Here is a 21,085-nt window from a genome sequence, read left to right as displayed (position 1 = left end):
TATTATTGTTTTTGTCCAATAATATTAATTGAAAAAAAATATATTTAAACACAAATAAAAACTATGCAGTTGTTATTTTAAAGTAACAACACATCAAGTATAAATTATAAAATGCATACACTTTTGAATGTATCTACACAAAATATTTACTAATAAAATTATGTAATATAACTAGTTGAATCGTTGATTTTCAAACGCACAAAAACGTTGAATAGTACCTACTATTTACTACTAAGTAGACGATATATTAAAAAAAGTATACATTATACCACATTATACAGTTTGGTGCCGGCAGGGTGTATAGCAGTTTGCAAACATAAACAAATTAAAACACACATCACTGTTATCAGTTATCACAGATAAATGTCGGGACAATATCTGTAGTTCCATAAAACATTTGTTCCAATATTCCTTTGTTCTAAAAATATAGAAATTCATAAAATATTTATTGGTCTTGAAATCCCCAATCGGGAATATCATTATTAATGAATAATGGCCTTTTATTTATATATATGTAAAATTTAAATGGAAATAAGGGCATTATCATTTTTTAATTTAAATATTTATTAACTAATACAAAGATATATTAAAATATTATTCTTTATTTATTAAAGTATTTTATAAACATATTAGCTATTCAATATTTTAATAGGTAATTTCGAATAATATAATTTTTATATTTGTTTATATTAGATATTTTTCACTTGTATGAATTTTTGTCTATAGAGTTGTATTATTCTTAATTATTTTTAAAATGTAATACAAGTTAAACCAAAATCTTAATTTCTATTAATCAGTTATCAGGACAAGCTGAATACCCGACCGGGACACCGGAATACGCCGTTAAAACCACAGGACAAATAACAAACCTACTTAATTATTGGTTATCATGAAATCTGTATTCTGAAAAATCATAGACATAATTAGTGTTAAAAGTATAACTATAATTTGCAGTACACATTTATTAAGTACATAGTACATGGTTTATCAATTAGAAGTTAAAATTATTTTTTATTTTTATTTAAATATAAAATAAATGTAACATAGTAAAATATAGATAATAAAGAATAAGTAATAAATTACTAATAATATAGATTAAACATTGAACAATGGATACAAACAATAGATAACCCAAAGACTTTTAATAGCTACGAGTCTATAAATTAGATTTAAGTACTAACATAGACTATAAATATGAAAATAGTAAAAAATGTGTCCAATATGGGCAGAGCCTCTTCAACTATAATTAACAAAAGCCTAAAAAGTTAAAAGCCTTGAATACAAAATTTAGAAAATATGCCTCAAGCTCATAAGGAATTGGTAAATTCATTAGGATTTTTAAAGTATTTAATATCTTGACACATTTTAAATTTAATAAATAAAAAAATTAAACAAAATAGTCTATGTTACTAATAGTATTGGTTAGGTACCATAGATTGTGTTCGTTAAATTTATATTTACGTATTATTCTTCTGTTAGTAATTATTACTAATTATTAATAAGTTTAATTTATTTCAAATGAATTCTCTACATAATTCACAATTTCACAAAAAAAATATTACCCTTAAACCGGGATATAGGATATTAATTGAACTTGGATTTAAATTGATTAAAAATTTAAAATCTATAAAAAAATAGCCATAATTTCATGCGATACCGAAAAGTGGTTATTCACAAGACATCATTATCAAAACCGACATAAAAAAAAAACAATGGTTTGCATCCTCAAAACGTGATTTAAAGTTCGAGTAAAGTCTAGAAAAACCAACCTCCAAAATTTAATCCTCCAGCACGGACTTAATTGCGTGCATTACATCAAATGTTCCGTTTAATATTATGATATATTAATATAATGAAACTTATAAATATTTATAATGGGTATGTTTTGATGTAACAATTCAGTGTTCAGTAATGTTGACAATGTTATTATTATTGTATATTATTTATATTATTTATAATAAGGTCATGTATCCACTAAATTATCATTTACGGCTTTAGATGACTTTACAGTTTACATGGCTAAATATTTAGTTTTGCCATTTTAGGTTAAATGTAATGCCGACAGTCATACTTTCAACTTAATATATTATAATTAATAATTATTAACATAATGATGTACGTCGCACGATGCAATTATTGCAAATCTTTGATGTTCAATCCTTGGTAAAGAGTAATTCTCCGGCACCATGGTCCACGGTAGTGGTGTAGTACATACTTCGTAGTATTGTTCTATGGTGGTACTGCGGTTATCAGTTATAGGTTATGTCAAATTAGTTTGAAAAATTGAAAATAATGTAATGTGATTTGTATTTGTAAAACATTCAGAATATTCAGATTTCAATGTTTAGTAAATTGTAGTAACCATTCTTTCGTTTTTTTATATATTTTTTAGAATTTTGAATTTAAAGTAATTTTTACTATTACAAAATAGCCAATTAGTTATTGAATTTGTTGGACTACTTTTTTAGGAATGTCACGTTCAATTGTATTTGGGATACATGTTGGAAACTCAACCGCATCAATAGCCATATCCAAAGTAAATATGATTTAATTGCTATTTTTAAATTTACACTCACTGTAGTATTTTCATTGTTTAAATTAAGCTATTAATATAAAGCAGAGTTCATTTATGACATTATAGAAATTGTAATTTACTTGATAAAATAATATAAAAATTTTCAAACTTTGTATTCAAGCTATGTATACTTGATTAAAATTATGTAGGTAAATATTGTTACATTATATTGAATTGATTAAGTAATGATATTCTGTATAAAACTGAAAATAATCCCTTGTACTATAAGGGTAAAGAACACTCAACACTAAATTTTAGATATAAATTTTATTTTTTACTAAATATTTTTTTTAGATTTTAACTGTTTATATACTTTATTTTATTTTTGTCTATTTTTAAATATCAAAATTTAAATTTTGGATGAGTGTAGTAGTGAACAAATATTTTGCGGAGTATTGAATTCCCAAAAAACTTATATAGTATATGGGATTAAAATTATATTAACATTAAAGAAAATATAAAGTTTAATTTTCATAAAAGTTGTATTTATTTTTTTTTTTATATAATGGGTGTTTTTCAATAAATAAATCATACATCATTACTTGTACTTGGTACTCAAAAAATTGTGTAATTATTTCATAGGAAGAAGGTAAGGTGGACGTTCTTGCAAATGAAGCTGGAGACAGAATAACACCTGCAATTGTATCTATAACCGATGAAGAAACTGTAAGTCTAATTTATTAAATATAAATTATTTTATAATTTGTTACAAATTATTTATAGGTTGTTGGAAATGCTGCAAAAACTGGTTTTATATCAAAACAAGCAAATACAATAACTTTTAATAATCGTTTAATGAACCTTTCATTAGACGAAAATGATAAACGTTCATTTATAGAAAATAATAAAGTTAAAACTATTGAGGATGGAGGTCATCTTGCATATGATCTACCTTTGGAAACTAAGAAAAAAATTTATTCTCCGCAGTTCATTGAATCAAATATATATAAAACATTATATGGTATGTAGATTTAAAATTTGTTTTTTATGTTAATTTAATAAATTATTTTATTTTTTTATTGTTATTATTGCAATTTTTGCCTTTATTTTATAATCTATTATTTTAATTAGGTATTGCTAAAAGAGCCACTCACAGTGAAGATACAAAATGTTCTTGTGTTTTAACTGTCCCTGAATTTTTTGATGATCCCAGCAGAGAATCAGTTCGAAATGCAGCGATCCAAGCTGGATGGAATGTGCTTCAAGTTGTTAATGCCCCTAGTGTAACTCCTTTTACTTATGGAATTAATGTTACAGAACCTTTAAATGATACGTATGTAAAAATATATTAGTGTTGAATTTGTTTTTATATTGCTTTTTTGTTTTGTAATTACAGGTATATTTTAGTATATAGACTAGGAGGTATTAGTTGTGATGCAACAGTTTTATATGTGAATTCTGGTTTAGTGTCAATTGTAGCATCTGAACATACCAAAGCTATTGGAGGATATAAATTAATAGAGACACTGAAAGCTCACTTAATTGAAGAAGTAAAAAGGTATTTTTTGAAATTAACTAATTAGCTTGAGTATCTATATTTTTAATTGTTATAGAAAACATCGATCAAATCCTTCAGAAAATGCAAGAGCTTCTGCAAAATTACAAAGAGCTACTGAAGATGCAGTTCATTTATTGTCTACATTAAAAACAGCAAATATATTTATAGAATCATTGACTGATGGAGTTGATTTTGCTACCACGGTTTCACAAGCAAGATTTGAATCATTGATTGCTCATTTGTTGACTGATTTTGCTCTGCCTATTGAAGATGTTTTAAAGAAAGCTAAACTTAAGAGTTCAGATATTAAAAAAGTATTTATAAAATTTTTGATCACAATTAAGATTTTATGAATATTATGCTTTTATAATTTGATTAATTTAGGTTTTACTTTGTGGTGGTCCACTCAAAATACCAAAGTTGAAGCATTATATTGGGAACTTATTCCCACATGCAGATATACCAAATGGTATTAGTCCTGATGAAGTATTGGCTTATGGAGCAGCTGTACAAGCTAGTTTCTTAGCAAAATATTGGAATGCACATGATGATTTACCAGAACCTACAACAGAAGTTCACACATTAAATGAATTAATAGAAATTGATGTATTTTTTCTTTGTTTAATCTTCCTATAAAATCATAATAATCCTTTAATAATATTCATTGTTTTTTTAGTGTTGTGGGAAGACTTTAAGTTTTGATCAGAATGAAATTTTACCTTGTACAAAAAATATAACAACTAGTGCTAATGTTGATAATATCACTTTAGTAGCTACATCAGGAAATAACAAGAGTAATAAATCTGAAGTAAGTTTGTTTGAAATAGATTTAAATGTATCATATTATTTTATCAATGTTAATTTAGGCACATTTAAAACTGAAAACAGACGGAGAAATCACTTTCACATTAACTGCCAGTGTGTAAGTAATATATAAAAATGTTGTATAATGAATTGCATTATTTTTTTATTTTCTCTGTTATTTGTAGAGATCAATTATATGTTGAAGCAAAAAATGTGGACTCAGAACTAAAATCATCTGCTATATTTGTAGCTGTATAACTTGATTTACAATATAGAAAAATTCTGTTTTATTTATGTTTTTCTAATTTTAACCTATATTCTGACTTTTGAAATTATTTAAATTAGTTTATTGCCAATCTAAATCTCAAATTCCAAAAGTCTTGCTGTAAATTCTTATACTTAAAATTTCAATATTTAATTATTATTATTATTTTGAAATTTTTTAAGTTAACCCATTAATAAATTAATAATAATTTACTTTTAAATGTCTTTAAGTGGTTTCCTCCATTCTATATTTAACTAATAGTAATTAAATAATACATTGTAGAAGTATTTTTTAATATTGACTCCTAATTCATATGTTATAATTATTTAAGAACTTTACCATTTAGTATTATTTCTAATTGTTCCTACTCACATAACCTATGGATTTACTACTTTAATCTAGTGTAGTAGCATATTATAAAAAAACAAATCATAAGTTCTTTGTCGCCTAGGAAAAGGAGGACTATTAGGAGTTGCTAGATCATAAAAGACTAGTAGTAACCTTGTTAAATATTTAGAGATTAATGAACTTATAGAAAATAATACATATTCTTTTTGAAATTTTTTTTAATATATCTATTATTTAAAGGACATGAGTATTATTTTAATTATTTTTGATAAACTAATGATAATCACAGGTAAATAAAAATCTGAACTTTTTTAATTTTTATATGAACTAATAATCTTATGTTACTAAGACTTAACTATATGAAGATCATTATCAAAGAATACATTTTATTATTTATTTTGTGATGCTAAGCACTGCTACTTTAAATTTGTAATTATGAATTTAAATTATTTTCATCCACCCAGTGACACTTACCACTCTTAAAAAACTGAGAGGTGACCATCTCTCGATTACTCCCATCACCATGCTTAGATTGTACCTATAAATAAATTCAGTAACTTAATATTTACTCCTAATTTATAAATCCCTCTTTAAACCAATGTGGACTCATGGCCTTTAGCTTTGGGACAATGCTAAAAAAACCAACACCAATAAAATTCAAACTTTCTAAAATAATATCCTTCGAAAAATCACCAATTCTCCGCTTTATATCTCAAATCTAACTCTACACTCTGATCTAAAAATCTAAACAGTCCATGAAGAAGCAGTAACTTTTTACAAATGATTCCATTCCAAATTTTCTTCTCATGTTAAACCTTTCCACTCTCATAGTTCTTAAAAACCCCTCTAGAAGGATCAAAAGGAATTAGTGTTAAGATCTTAACTTATAAAGAAAAATATATATCAAAATAATTTATAAGATTAAAAAAACAAAAACAACAAGTGAAGGTAGTGTTACTACTGAGTGACTCTCTAATCAAATTATTCATGTAGATAATCTATTATCAGATTGTACAAACCGAATAAACAAAAAAATAAATAAAATAAAATCTTAAAATCCATTATATTATCTTTTATTGTCGAAATAGTAAATGATAAAAATTATTTAGCGTTATATTCCAAAAATAGCCTTAGGGACCCGTGACTAGAGGGATATAAAAATGATAAATGGTGATATAAATATTTTATATGCTAAAAATGCTTTAAGTTGGGTTAAGATAAATAATATTTTTCATATTATTTGTTTAAAAAAATATTTAAAAGTTAAATATATTCAAGCGTGTTTAATAATTTATTCATCATGTGATCGTATAATTCCGGGATAGTTGTGTGAACACCTACTTTATTATGTTGTATTCAAACATTAAATTTAATTAATTAAAACATCCCCCAATAAAAATTTTGGCTACCCACTTGGCAATAACAAATATCTAATTTGCCAAGCTACCTACTAGTTATGCTTTAAATGTAATAAGTATTTGCAAACATTAGATTACCATCGTATCGTTGATCATTTTGTAACACAAAAGCAAAAAAAAACAACAGTTTAACTAATTCTATTTTAGATTTTAATCGTTAAATATTAAATTCAAACATTAACATTTTTATTTATTCCGTTTCATTCAAAATTTTATATGTTTCGGTATCCTAAATTAAACTTCAGAGCTTTTCAGAAGTATAAATAATGTTGAACTCAAATTCAATAAAACCACTATGGGTCCTATCACTCCTATCTAAATGTATAGATATGTACACATTCAAAAAGTATACTAAGTACACTTTTGGAGCAAAAATATAGTTTAAATTTCATATATTGACTAAAAAAAATTTCTGAAAGAGCTGAACTTTCTATTAAGTAATAGGTACCTATGCTTGTTACCTATTGAAATAAAAATATTATGGCGTTAAAAATTTAGAGGAAATTTAAGAATTAAATAAAAGACCTTAAAAATTCCCCTTAGCGTGAAAAATAAGGATATAATTCGATATTGGGTATGTAAATTTAATTAAATAAAAATTATACGAAAATAAAAAATTAATAATGTATAATATTGATTATTAATATTATAAATTATAAACCTATAGGTACTTACTTACATCACCTAAATTGAATACGAAAATAATTATAAAGAAATTAAATTAATTGTATATAGGTACCTATTCTATTCTATAATCAATAGTAACTATACATTAATAAAATTAAATATTGTAAACCGAAGTTCGGTATTTATATCAAAATTCAAAATACATTGCATATTAAACTCGTCGTTTTTCTCTCGTTAACGTGCTTTTAAAGAAACGTGGGTAATTTTTCAAGAGCACCATTGAGCTGAAAAAGTATTTCAGATGGAATTTTATTTTAACAGAGCATTTTTAATAGTTTTTAAGACATTTAATTCCGGAGTTAAAACCAAAAGGCAATAAGTAAATACCTCCTTTGTAGTTGATAGCCCTATAAAATACAAATTGATAACATTTTATAAAGGGAATTCTCTTCTGCAATTAACAAATTACAATACTGTTAAGTAACTCAAATTGAGATATTTTACTTTTAACAATTTGAGCTTAGTTTTATTTTCATATTTAATTTCTTATTTCATAATTTCTCATTTGTAATCATAGAATTATAAAAGGTGGTTTATGGTTATTTTTGATATGGTTGCACTGTGTCTGATATTGTAATCAAAATATGTCAACAAACATTAATGTGAATTGTGGATTGGTTTTTGGTTGATGAATAACTTACTAACAAGTAACAAGGGAATCTGGAAAGTGAATGTCTTGTTGTATAATGTTAAATATTTTTCCTATACTTTGACAATTATTCGTTTTTTTTTGTTTGGAAAATAAAATAAAATAAAAATTTATAAAAAATGGCAAATCAATATAAAGGATGTTGTGTGTCTATTAATTGTGTGGATGGTTCAGTTGTTCAAGGTGAAGTGAGTGGTATGTCGGATGACAATGAAACTCTAATCTTAAAACGACCATTTAAAAATGGTATACCTCATACAGAAAAAGAAATTCGTTTGAAGTAATGCTATAATACTACAAAATGAATTACTCAGATACATATTTTATTTTATTTTTAAAACTAGAGCCTCGATGATAGAGAATCTAAAGATTATAAAAGCACAGCTAGAAAATGAACCAGTTACCAATAATAGCCAAGTAGCCAAAATTAATAAAAAAAATGTGTCAGTACCCAAAACAAACAATGTCAAGCAAAAGAATAAAGCAAAAAATGCTTCAAATTCTGAATCTGGTTGGTATATTTAATGAAGTTTTTTAATGCCTACTTATTAAGAACAATACAAATGTTGAAATAATATCTCAAGAAAATTAAAATAACTAATTATTATCTAATATTTTTTAATAATGTATTGTACATTAAATATTAGCTATTCTATGGAATATTATGCAATATTCTTTAATTTATTACACCAATCTTAGAATAGATCTATTTATTATTGAATAATATAATTTTATGCTTATTTTTATCTTATTATCTAGAACAACCACCTCAGAATTTTACAAACCATAAAGAACGAAATGATGCCTGTTTTGGTGTATCACTTGATACAATTGTCAAGGAAGATTTTGATTTTGAAAAAAATTTAGCTTTATTCAATAAAAAAGCTTTTTATAATAAAATTCACAAAAAACCAGATCTTGTTCCGCATGAAAAAGTTTCAAATAAATATAAACATAATGAAAATGTATTACATTCTACTCCAGTCAAATTTAGACAAGTTACAGTTCCTTCACCTGCTATCAATGAATACATAACAGGTTAATTAAATATTATGTGTAATTCTTATAATTATTTCAATTATAAATTATCAATATTATTTTTTTATTTCAACCACTTTTAGATGATGGACTAGTTGTTCCAAGTATAACATCAGAATTACGATGGAAACTATTTAATCTAGTGGAAGAGAATGGTTTAACTACAGGACGTCAAAATGAGATAATTGGAAGAGCCGCTACTGAAATGGTGTTGCAACTTTTGGGTGGAGGTTATAGGTAAAATATATCATAAAAAATTATTTATCTTAACAAAACAATTATTTTGTTTTTCCAAATGTGTAGATTTAATCCCAGAAATGAACACCAATGGCCTAGGGTAGTAGTTTTATGTGGACCTAATCGATCAGGTGCTATGGGTGTAAATTGTGCAAGACAATTAAGCAGTTATGGTGTTCATACTGTAGTTGTACTTTCTGAACCAGGATTGTATACACCACAGTTGGCTAATGAAATGGCTTTATATCAATTTACAACTGGTACACTTATTACTAGTGCAGCAGGTAATTGAATTAAACCAGTTTTTTCATATTAATTATTATTAATATTATGAAAAACTACTAAAATAAATATAAATGTTAACGAGTACCATATATAATAACTTTCCTAAAAATTATATGTAATTTTTATAGAATTTAAATAATGTATTTTTATAAAACTAATTTATTATTTATAACTTGTATATTAATTTGTTTCATTAATCTCCACAGCTCAGTTGAGTTTTTTCAAAAAAATAAATATTTATTATGTTAGTAAAAGGAGATATTTATGTGTATAAATTAATATATATAATAATTTTTTTTTTTTAGAGTTGCATGGTTTATTAGATCCAGATTTTGTTGTAGTATCTTTGGCTGATGAACAAACTGATTCTGTATCCCGAAATATAACTAATTGGGCTAAATCAGTTAGATCACCATTAATGGCTATTGATCCTCCATCACAAGGTACACCTTCAGTAGTAGTGAAATATTCTCTAGTACCTGCATTACCTTTATCTTACAGTGAATCAAATGGTAAAATTTATCTTTGTAATATGGGTATACCTACTCAAGTATTTCATTTAGCTGGAATCCAGTATAAATCACCATTTGGTTCTAAATCTGTAATACCCTTACACAATAATGAATGATTTATTATGATATGAATTATTATTTGTTTTTTGACGAATCCTAAAAGAAGATTTTAATTTAAGTACTTATATGTTTTGTGTCCAATTTTTTTTTTTTTAAATGTCTTTAAAATTTATTCAAATACCATTTAATAGTTATTCGATTTGAATCATTTACTATTATACATCTTATATTTTAATGATTCATTAGCATGTTATTGATATGTCGATAATAAGTCTACCCGTCAATTTTTAGTGAATTTTTTTTATATTATATCTATTTTGTGTATCATATTGTCTGTTTATGTACCCTGAACTGATATTAAAATTCATAAGAGTATTTAAATTTTCAATTCATTTATATATTGTATATATTGAATTGATTTATATAATGAAAATATGTTAGTTATTATTATAATAATAAATATATTTATAATGTATATTATTTTTTTATAAAATTTTTTATTTTAATTTGTAATTCAACTTTTTTAACATTGCATTTTGTAGACATTATGTTCATATTCACCTAAATAATTGTTATTATATATTAAATATATATATCCCATCATCATAATGTACATTAATTAAATTAAAATCTAGTATAATTGGCAAATTATGATAAATTGTATTGGACTATTTTTAATAAAAAAAAAAAAAAAAAAACAAAAAAAAATTGAACTTGAATAATATAATGTGTGTATAATACTTATTGAATTTACCCATAATTTCTTATTCAAAAAGCGATTATCGTATTTTAAGATAAGTTCATTGTAAAACATTTATTCCGTCTTAAACGCTAGATATTAGTTACCAACAATACAATTTTATTTTTTTGCACATTATTAAACTTTGTAGGAGTTTATAATCTAAATATTATTATGGAAACCTTTTCTCTACATCCATTGCATAGTACACACCAATTTTTAAACAAATGCATCAAAAAAATCTTTGGCACATAACTATTCAACAATGTAGTAAAAGTACACAAAAAAGAAAATTTTATTTTAGAAATACATTAACTCTCAAAATAAAATTTAGAATTGTTGTTATTTGAATTATTTTTATTATATATAAAATTAAACCAAAACTAAAAATTATTATTTTGTAAATTAAAAAATTAAATTGCATATATTTTTTTTAAATGAATGAAAAAAAATTGATTTTTATGCAATTCAATAAGTTTTTTTGACTCATTGGCTTTTGCTGTAAAAAAAGCTACATTCAAGTATGTTGAATAAAACAAGATACTAAAGATGATACAGGATTTTGAGACAGTATATTTTAGTATATAATAATTAATATTACTAAAAAATTAATAATCTAATTAACAAAACTTAAAATAATTAATATTTGATTAGTTGGTTTTTTCCTAGGATTTTTGAAATCATAAAACTTTGTGGATAAAAAACACTTACACTTTGGAGTTAAAATCTAAAGTAGTATTTACCAATCTATAGATCACAAAATATTTTTGATGGGTTATTTGTAAAAAAATAACAAGGAAAATATCTTAATTATAAATATAAAAATAATAATTAAATACAAAAATAACTTTAGCTGTGATTTAATTAAAATTTTTTAAGTTATGTTTTAATTAATACTTCTTCAAATAATAATTAGAACCATATTATATAGTATATAAAAACATATTCAAAGTAACTTTTGCATTATATTATAATTGGTAATTGAATATTTATTGACTTTGATAAATGCGATAATGTGGGTTAGTGGTATCATTGTGTCATAAATGCTCATAAAGTCATAAATTGATTGTCCATACAGTTGAGCTTGAACAGTAGTATATTGAGACTATGAAAGCTCAATATAATTAATTCTATTATTGTATTATGTCATTTGTATTTTGAAAAATATCTAAATATTTTAATCTAAAAAAATAATCTTTGTATTTAATTAACAGAATTAATAACTCATTATTATATTATATTAAAGTAAAAAAATTTCTTATAATAAAAACGATTATTACTAGTACTATATTTTGACACACATTTATTTTTTCATGAAGGTGAGTTGAGTAATTTATTTAAAAGTGAGTAAATTTATGGGTAACTAAAATAAAAAAGTTGGAAAAACCTACTCTAAAGTAAGTTTAAGTATGTGGAATGTTGAACATTATTAATAAGGAGTTAGTCAGTTTTGAAGAGATCAAAAATTAATATTTGTGGGTAACTAATTTAAAAAAGCAAAGGAAATTGGAGAAGGGGTTAAGATAAAATCTCAATATTTATGTAAAAATATTTTATGAAAGGTTTTATTAATATGTAATGATATGGACATGAAAGTAAATGGGGCGATAAAATTACAAAAGGAAATGTAATAGGGTTATGAGAAAAAGTGTTAATTTAATAAGTTTGTTGATTTTATATAGTTAGAAGAAAAAGATAAATATTATAAACTCAGACAATGAATAAGTTAAAATCAAGAAAGTTTTAAATTAACAAGTAACTATTTTAAATCGTAATAATTATTTGTTTTATACAACTTAAAAATATGTGTACCTATTTATAAAATTCAAAATTAAATAATATGTTTAAAATCAAAAACTTTGAATTTAAAGTAATAGATTTTATTTCATAATATTGATATATTCAATAAATTTAATATTTGGTTATTTTTTTTTTGTTTTAATATTTTATTACATTGAATTAAAGCATTTGAATTCTAAGAGTTAATTATAGGTAATTAAATATTATTAATTAAAAACTTTTTACTTCATTTTTGTTATTGTTAATGAGAATATGAAACTTATCTACAAAATATTTTATATCATGGTTACATACATGACATCCATAATAAAAACAATTAAGTAAATAGTTTTTGTTATAAAAAAGTAAATTTAAAATAAATATTTTGTCAATAATAATTTTAAAAAATGTACATAAATTAAAAAATTATTATTAATTAAAATTTACAAATTAATTATAGTAAAAAAAGTAATACATATTTCTGAAATATAAATTAATAACATTAAATTATACAAAATAAATCACAGACAACTGTTATAAAAATATTACTTGTAGGAAGTTTGTTTCAAAAATTTGTTACTGAATTCACCCTGGAATAAAAGAATAATACAAAAAGTTAGTAATGACTGTACCATTGATGGTTTAACAGTGATTGATCATTATAATTATTTATTATTGATTAATAAAGCTTAGATTTTATATTAAATGTATTGGGCAAGAAAATTAACGGAAAGATAGTTCTCATTTATAGATATATTTTGAATGAAATAATCTTTATTTGCTAGTTGTTGCAACATTTTTATTATTTATCATAATTATTAAAATAATTTATAATAATTGAAATTATTTGAAGTATTTCTTGTTACTTTAATATTTTTTTATAAAATATAGCAACACACTAGATCTTATAAATCATCAAGATATTTTTAGTTAAAAAAATGAATTACTTCCATAAAATTTAATTGAGTATTTATGCTATTAATATTTTTATAATCAGTAAATCCTAAAACTCAGAAAAAATAAAAATAAATGTAGATATATTTTATGACTTACTCTTGGTTATTAAAATAAAATCCAGATTGATCATTCATTTTTTTTACAATGATAAAAGAAAATAAAAAAACTAAAATTCCAAGTACAAATATTATAATTTGTAATTTAAGTGATTGCCTGAGAAACATACGAATCTGCACTTCGTGCCACACAGATTCTGTCCATGTTGAATATTCTGAAGATGATAAATCATAATCTGAAAATAATTTATAAAACACATATATTGAAATAATTAATCACACAATTTATATGAATAAAAATAGGAAAATAAAAACATACCAGGTATAATAAACGCAGGACTAACCGCATCAGTAACATTAGATGTTGTTGAATAACATGCATTATAATTTCCTCTTAACCATATAGGAACAAAACCCTTTAAAACATACATTTAAAATAAAAATTATTGTATAAATAAAAATACATAATCATTAAAATTCATAAATATTTTAGTAATTTTAGTACTTTATGTTTTTTATAAATCTTTTACTGTAATCAACAAAAGTTCTTGATTTATACATTTTCCAGGCTCATATTACACATTTAAAGAATGGGGCCTTCACATTCTACTAAGTGTGTATTTTAATTTTAGTGGGTACAAGATATAAAAATCATAACATAATTTTAAGAGTCCATTTAATTCTTACTATGTTACTCAGTAATTTTTAACAAATGATGAAGTTAAATAACTTAAGAGACTATGACACCATATAACTTGTTAACTATTAATAAAGGTATAAATAGAAAGTTATATGATAATCCAATTAAAATTTAAGTAAATTGATTTATTAAAATAAATTAAAAATATTGTATAATTATATTGAATTGATTTTAAACAGAAAATTTTACCATATAATTTTAATAATACTTTAGGAGAACGTCACACCCATATGGCATATGTGTTGTCACCTTTTTACATACATACGATATAATAAACTTCCGTTCACCAGTTTTATTTGTGTGTTTTTATTTTTGATATTATAGTGATTTGACCTGTTATCCAACTTTTAAGTAAGAACATTATCTGTGTTTTCTAGTTGGTTTTTTATGATATTTTAATTTTTAAGTAAGTTATGAGTATGAAAAATATAAATATTTGAAAATGCTTATAACTCATTTAAAAATTAAAATATCATTAAAAACCAACGAGAGAACACAGATAACATTATTTTATTACCTAAAAGTTTGATAACAGGTAAAATTGCTTTAATATCAAAATTAAAAGCACACTATTGAAACTAGTTAACGGAAGTTCACTATGTCGTACGTGTGTAAAACAGAGACAACACATGCAAGTGCAATGTCCTCTTAAGCATTTTAAATTAGTTAAGTAAAATAAAATATAATTTATATAGGAGAAATAGACTGCCAAATTAAGTGTAAAAAATTGTGACAAGTCAATGTAATGCATACATTTACTATTTACATACACGTAAATATATAATAAATATAAATTCTCAAATTTTTTTTTTTATGAGACTTACTCATACTTTTCATACATTAAGTTCATATATATTGTTTATTAAAAAGTTACAAACCTGCTTTGTTCTATAATTCAGACATTTTTCTTCATTTTGGACTTTGTTAATTATTTTACTTCCAAAAGAAGCAAATAATAGTCGTGAAAGACTAGTGAGAGTATTTGTGATCATATCAATACTGATATAATAATTAGGAGGACTGTCAGGTAGATGCAGTGGTGAAGTCAATGATTGAAATACTTCACAATTCATGGATTTAACATAACAATCTAGTAATTTAGAAACCTAAAATAAACATAATTTTTGTCCATTATTTGATTACACTAAAAATAAAGAAATACTACTATAAATAATTTACTACTTACATAGCTAGAATTTGCTTGTTTCAAACCATTGTAATTGGAATTAGTTATAAATTTATAGAGGGAATAACTAAGAGAAGTTGATATACTAGCTATAGTTTTTGAAATTGTAGAATTATTATATTGTATATTCTCAGCATTATCTAAAATGCTATGATAATACCTATACAAAAAAAATAAATAAAATTTTTTATTTTTAAAATATATCTAATTTTTATAAATAATAATAAAAAGTAAATATAATTAATATAAAATGCTATACTCAAATCAGTGAGAGAACATATCAATTCTGTATATCCCCCCCCCCCCCCCCTACAAAAGTCGAACCAGTTTCAATAGCAAGGTGTCGTATGGAAATATTGTTATGGGCTTCGAGATATATTGTTAAATATAAGTATATATAATATTGCTAATATAAGTATTTGCATGACCATGACACGTGTTGGGGAGTAAACATTTCCTTACAGATCATAACACAAGATAGTAGATACATATTATTATGAATCTCGTTGCATTAGGAAGGATCATAATGCATTTTCGGGTGTAATTATCTACTTCTCAACAACATCATAACAAACATCGCAATAGTGCATTACGCGTGCTGAGGTCGAGTGAAATGCATTATTAAGGTTACTCATATGCAACAACACATTGCATTGGCACGTGTTGGCAATTAGGATCAGATTGCATCCTGGATATTGTTTTTACCAAAAACAAGTATCAAAACAACTCCAAGGATATATATGGAAATCAAGGCTATGGACTACAATAACAAGAAGCTTTTTCATATATAAGAGAGCCCAGAGACCAGCAACAGCAGATGTACCAGGGCCACAGAGACCTGAGCACCTTCACAACACTCAGCCACTTTTTGTATCAGTTACATGAACTTTATTTATACGTAATAAACACATTATTATTCTTAAAAGTTGTAATTTTCATTTAAATAACACCCTGGATCTGGATCAGATATTGGCACGCAACAATATGTAGAAAAACCTATTTTCATCAGGCTACAGTGTATTCTGTAACTAGAAAGAGTATAGTTTAAAGTAATGAAGTAAATTTTGTTATGATGTTATAAAGAATATGTTTTACTGTTTGAGTGCAAATATTTTTAATTGTATTAACGTTAATTAATGAGTAATATAAATCTTATTCAAATTTTAACATCACAGTGACATATTAATATAAAATAAAAATAAAAATAATACATACTTATTTTTAAATTGATCTTTAAATCCTGTTAATATTATACCAGGAAATTTGGGATCAAGTTTTAGAAATGAATGTAGTGATGACGGTGGTATAGATGTGCTTTTCGATTCAGTAACAAAAAACCCATCATCAGAAAGACTCTTATTTATTGTATTTATAAAATTTTTAACGTCATCACTAGCCTAAAATAAAATAACAATATTAAATAATTCTTAAATTTTAATGTACAGGTGACCGATGAGAACTTAAAATTTTTCAGGTATTAACTAGAATCAAAAGAACAAATACCACCTATTTAACATAATCTTTTACAATTGACAAATATTTCAAATGACATGTAATTTCAAACAACTGAATATTCAATTTCAATTTTCAATAAAAAAAATAACTGAGTATTATTCATTTCTAAAATGTTATGTGCCCATCGGTCATACTATATAATAAATATTTAATACGTACATTATGTTTCATTGAGCGATAAAAAACCACTTCTTTATCATAATGTATTTGCGATAGTTCTACAAACATGCCAATATGGCTTTTATTGAGTTTAATTAAATCATTTGGAAAATTTCCATCTAACATATCATAAACCACTCGACTTGATCCAATATAATCATAAGCTTCTCCATTAAATAAAATAAACATTACATTCCGAGCTAAAAATGTCAATATATGTTTAAAATTAAAATTAAGTAGTTTTTATTTTTTGGTAAATGGATCACATAATAAACCTAACTATTTGTGATTCATTAAGATAAAAAAATAGTCATCATACATTTTTAATTTGAATTAAGCAATTCAACTTAGTAACATTAAAAAAAAATTAAATTAAAGAACTTACAGAAGTTGCTGGCATCTTTGTATGAAAGCATTTCTGAAATCAAATTAGCTGTAGTCATTAATGTCACAATAGATGTAGCTGTTGATAGAGCACCAGGAGCTAAATCTTGAAACATAGATGTAGCATCTAATCGTGCAGCAACAATAGCAATAGATTGATTTGGTGTATTTGGACGTAGTTCTTTTAGAGACCAATATACATTCTTATCACCCAATGGATCACAAAATTTAACTAAACAAATTTAAAATATTAATAATTTATTACAACATATTGATATAATAGCCTAAATACAAGCTGTCTCTTTACTTAGTCAAACAGACTTGATCTTTTTGGATATGACAAAAATATATGCAGTGTCTCTCAAAACACGATACTACCAGATGATAAAACTAGGCATAATAAACCTAGTTTAGGTCACACCAATAAAGATAAAAAATAATATAAATCATAACAGCAACTATTTACTTGGTCTTATATTTTGATATGACATCATTGTCCGTCTCAAACACGTTTTGGAATCTACAGCAGCATACATATGAGACTTCAATTCCAGAGCACATAAAGATTGATCATTTTGATTATTCAAAGGTAAATTATAATTTTTAAAACACTGGAAAATTAAAATATTATTGTTATTAATTTATCATTAACATTGTAACTAATATATTAAATTAATTAAAGACTCAAATTCATAATAATAATATTAATTAATTTAAAAAAAAAAAAAAATTAAGTTCAGCAATTTTGATTAAACAGAAATCACTATAAAAATATGTAATTTAATTTTAGTTTATGTTATGAAACAATTATTAAGACTTTTCTATTGGTGGCTATAAAATTGTATGGTATTGGTAATTACAAACAGTAACGGTATCTTATATGCACTAAGCAAAAATGTCATCAAGAAAATTATTTAAAAATTTAAATTTTGTATTTTAATAACAAATATTCCAACTAAATAATAATAGAGAGTAATTTTTTTAAACTTCTTCATGTTTAGATTTATAATTGAACTCTTTCAGAGAATATAATAAACCATAATTAAAAAGAGCTATTATAATACATCAATAAGGTAGCACATATTATGTATTTAAATTATCACCAATAAAATTTTATATTAAGCTAAAAGAAATTACTAGGTTATAGTCCCTCCTTCCCCAAGAATGTTTAATTAATTTCATCCTTTGACTTTTAATTAAAATATAGATTTTAAATTTAATGTTTTCTCAAAAAAGTAAAAAATGAGTGTATAATAAATAAAAATTAACCTAATATATCACTTTTAATTATTTATTTATTATATACTAAGTCTCTATCGAAATAAACATATTTTAATCTTTATGCTAATAATTTTTAAAGTAAAAAATTGATTATTCTTACATTTATAATACTTTTGATAGTGTTTTGATCGTAAACAACAAATATGGGAAAACTCCAACTTTTTAAAAGAATATCAGTACCATATGGGTTCCATGGTTTTATTGGACAACTGTTAACATCTGAATAACGGTTAGGACATGTATCTTCTGGGCTAAATCCATTATTTTGTAAATTATCATTATTTATTACTTCTTGTTCTGTACCATTCATTAGTAACATTATACCATTTACTTTAGTACTCAATTCAATATTTTGTAAAACCTCTCTGCAAATCAAGAATTTTTTTAAATTACGTAGAACATAAATATGTTTCTAATCTTAAAATAATTTAAAAAAATCTTTAAATGCAATTATTAATTAGAACATACATTGAAAACAATAAATAGAGTTTGAAATCAAATATTTTTAAAATATTATTAATTAAAATAAAAATATAAACAAATATTACCTATTAAACATCTTTGGTGTTAATGCTACAGTATAAGGATCAGCCTTTCCTTTATTAAATAACCATTCTAAATCAGTCGAATTTGATACCAAATGTAAAGTTCCAACATTTCCAAATCTTGCAGCTTTAAAATTAAAAAATTAACAAAGAAAAATTGTTATCTATATCTAAAAGAGAACTTACAAGTACATCCAAATTGATTTGTTCCATTTAGCCTAAGAAAACATGGGTTATTCGCTATGATGTTTTCATACATTTGATCTTTGACAGAAAGACAATTTAATAGTGCTAAAAAAATAGATATCATAAAATACAATGTATATTAATAATATTATTGAATGAACTTACTATAAGTCACACAATGCAAACATACAAATAAAATATAACGTACACTAATCATTTTGTTTATTTTAGAATAACAGAAGAAGATAAAAAAAAAAATACCTAGTTATATTAATAAATGTTTAAACAATAATAAATGTAAACTACATTTTTGTTTTTTTAAAAATCCATCAACAATTTAACATTTCAATTTATATTTTCCAAATGTATGATTACAATTATTAACAATTTTTTCCACTCTTATGATAGTAATAATTGTTACTGATATTGATATAAAATTAAACATAACCTAAAATAATATAATTTTAAATATTATGGTATTCTATTTTTTCTTTTATACAATTTACTCTGTGGTTAGATTAGGTAGATTGTGAAGAGAAAAAGAACTATAAAACTGTGATATGCGTGAGAGAGAAAGAACCATAAGAGATTTTTTCATGGAATGGTTAATAAAACTGTTTTTTTTCAGTTGAATTGTAGAATACTGTATTATTAATATTTATTACAAAATATAAATACAGATAGATATTAGGTATGAAATGCATGAATATTTAAATATTTTTTCAAAATTTTAAATTTATTAGTTTTTTTTTTCTATACAAAAATTCGATACTTTGGACCATGGTCCATGACCATTGACCACAAACATATAAAAATATTGTGTTCTAAATATTTGAATTTTAAATTTTTATATATCTGTGACCATGATAAGGTGTCAATTTTCTTTGAATTTCTTAATATCCATTTTACATTGAAAAATAAAAATTATCTACTATCTTTAAACATATGCTTGTACTGGTGATATAGAATTAAAATAACATGTGAACATGAACAATTTAACTATAAAATAATATAATAAGCTTTATCAACTATAAAGAAGAAAAAAAATTAATTATCGGTATCTTCCTTAACTATGAAAATAGCCATATCTGTAGTTTTTAAGGTCTGAAATTAAATGACTCCCAGTCGTATAGAATATGTCTTATTATATTTATATAGGCATTAAGTTGTAGTAGTCCTTTTATTTATTAAAATTTTAAATCCGACATGTTATATAATGTAC

At 23.7% G+C, this 21,085-nt stretch overlaps 3 protein-coding genes across 3 annotated transcripts; 2 read left to right on the top strand and 1 right to left on the bottom strand.

Moving 5' to 3' along the window:
* Window positions 1-2,296: 2,296 nt before the first annotated feature.
* LOC112597663 (heat shock 70 kDa protein 14-like) lies at window positions 2,297-5,167 on the top strand. Its single transcript, XM_025343808.1, has 11 exons — window positions 2,297-2,407; window positions 2,469-2,536; window positions 3,158-3,241; window positions 3,299-3,536; window positions 3,647-3,848; window positions 3,912-4,073; window positions 4,129-4,387; window positions 4,458-4,679; window positions 4,750-4,881; window positions 4,940-4,995; window positions 5,063-5,167. The coding sequence occupies exons 2-11, from the start codon at window positions 2,471-2,473 to the stop codon at window positions 5,133-5,135; spliced, it is 1,494 nt and encodes a 497-aa protein (XP_025199593.1). The 5' UTR covers window positions 2,297-2,407; window positions 2,469-2,470; the 3' UTR covers window positions 5,136-5,167.
* Window positions 5,168-8,209: 3,042 nt separating this feature from the next.
* Window positions 8,210-10,503, top strand: LOC112597751 (enhancer of mRNA-decapping protein 3). Its single transcript, XM_025343940.1, has 6 exons — window positions 8,210-8,524; window positions 8,589-8,755; window positions 9,004-9,282; window positions 9,366-9,519; window positions 9,586-9,803; window positions 10,110-10,503. Exons 1-6 carry the CDS (start codon window positions 8,364-8,366, stop codon window positions 10,430-10,432), a joined length of 1,302 nt encoding a protein of 433 aa, XP_025199725.1. The 5' UTR covers window positions 8,210-8,363; the 3' UTR covers window positions 10,433-10,503.
* A 2,956-nt stretch (window positions 10,504-13,459) lies between these two features.
* LOC112597701 (nicastrin) lies at window positions 13,460-20,123 on the bottom strand. The gene is made up of 13 exons (XM_025343870.1): window positions 20,029-20,123; window positions 19,864-19,968; window positions 19,681-19,804; window positions 19,233-19,497; window positions 18,318-18,462; window positions 17,853-18,083; window positions 17,468-17,667; window positions 17,009-17,190; window positions 15,794-15,953; window positions 15,486-15,713; window positions 14,227-14,323; window positions 13,948-14,143; window positions 13,460-13,484 (listed from the first exon to the last, which is right to left on the bottom strand). Exons 1-13 carry the CDS (start codon window positions 20,078-20,080, stop codon window positions 13,460-13,462), a joined length of 2,010 nt encoding a protein of 669 aa, XP_025199655.1. The 5' UTR covers window positions 20,081-20,123.
* Window positions 20,124-21,085: the final 962 nt, after the last annotated feature.

Source organism: Melanaphis sacchari, unplaced genomic scaffold (assembly GCF_002803265.2).
Source record: "Melanaphis sacchari strain LSU unplaced genomic scaffold, SCAv2.0 Contig43_pilon_pilon, whole genome shotgun sequence".
NCBI lineage: Eukaryota > Metazoa > Arthropoda > Insecta > Hemiptera > Aphididae > Melanaphis > Melanaphis sacchari.
The sequence above is the reverse complement of the archived record's forward strand: the minus strand, read 5'-3'. Positions and strand labels throughout refer to the sequence as shown.

Coding starts and splice junctions, on each gene's coding strand:
- LOC112597751 (XM_025343940.1), top strand. CDS start 8,364: ATGGCAAATCAATATAAAGGATGTTGTGTGTCTATTAATTGTGTGGAT. Junction 9,283..9,365: donor TATCAATGAATACATAACAG/GTTAATTAAATA, acceptor AACCACTTTTAG/ATGATGGACTAGTTGTTCCA. Junction 9,804..10,109: donor ACTTATTACTAGTGCAGCAG/GTAATTGAATTA, acceptor TTTTTTTTTTAG/AGTTGCATGGTTTATTAGAT.
- LOC112597701 (XM_025343870.1), bottom strand. CDS start 20,080: ATGATTAGTGTACGTTATATTTTATTTGTATGTTTGCATTGTGTGACT. Junction 18,463..19,232: donor CTATCAAAAGTATTATAAAT/GTAAGAATAATC, acceptor TTAATTTTCCAG/TGTTTTAAAAATTATAATTT. Junction 18,084..18,317: donor ATATCAAAATATAAGACCAA/GTAAATAGTTGC, acceptor AAATTTGTTTAG/TTAAATTTTGTGATCCATTG.
- LOC112597663 (XM_025343808.1), top strand. CDS start 2,471: ATGTCACGTTCAATTGTATTTGGGATACATGTTGGAAACTCAACCGCA. Junction 3,242..3,298: donor CTATAACCGATGAAGAAACT/GTAAGTCTAATT, acceptor AATTATTTATAG/GTTGTTGGAAATGCTGCAAA. Junction 4,074..4,128: donor TTAATTGAAGAAGTAAAAAG/GTATTTTTTGAA, acceptor TAATTGTTATAG/AAAACATCGATCAAATCCTT.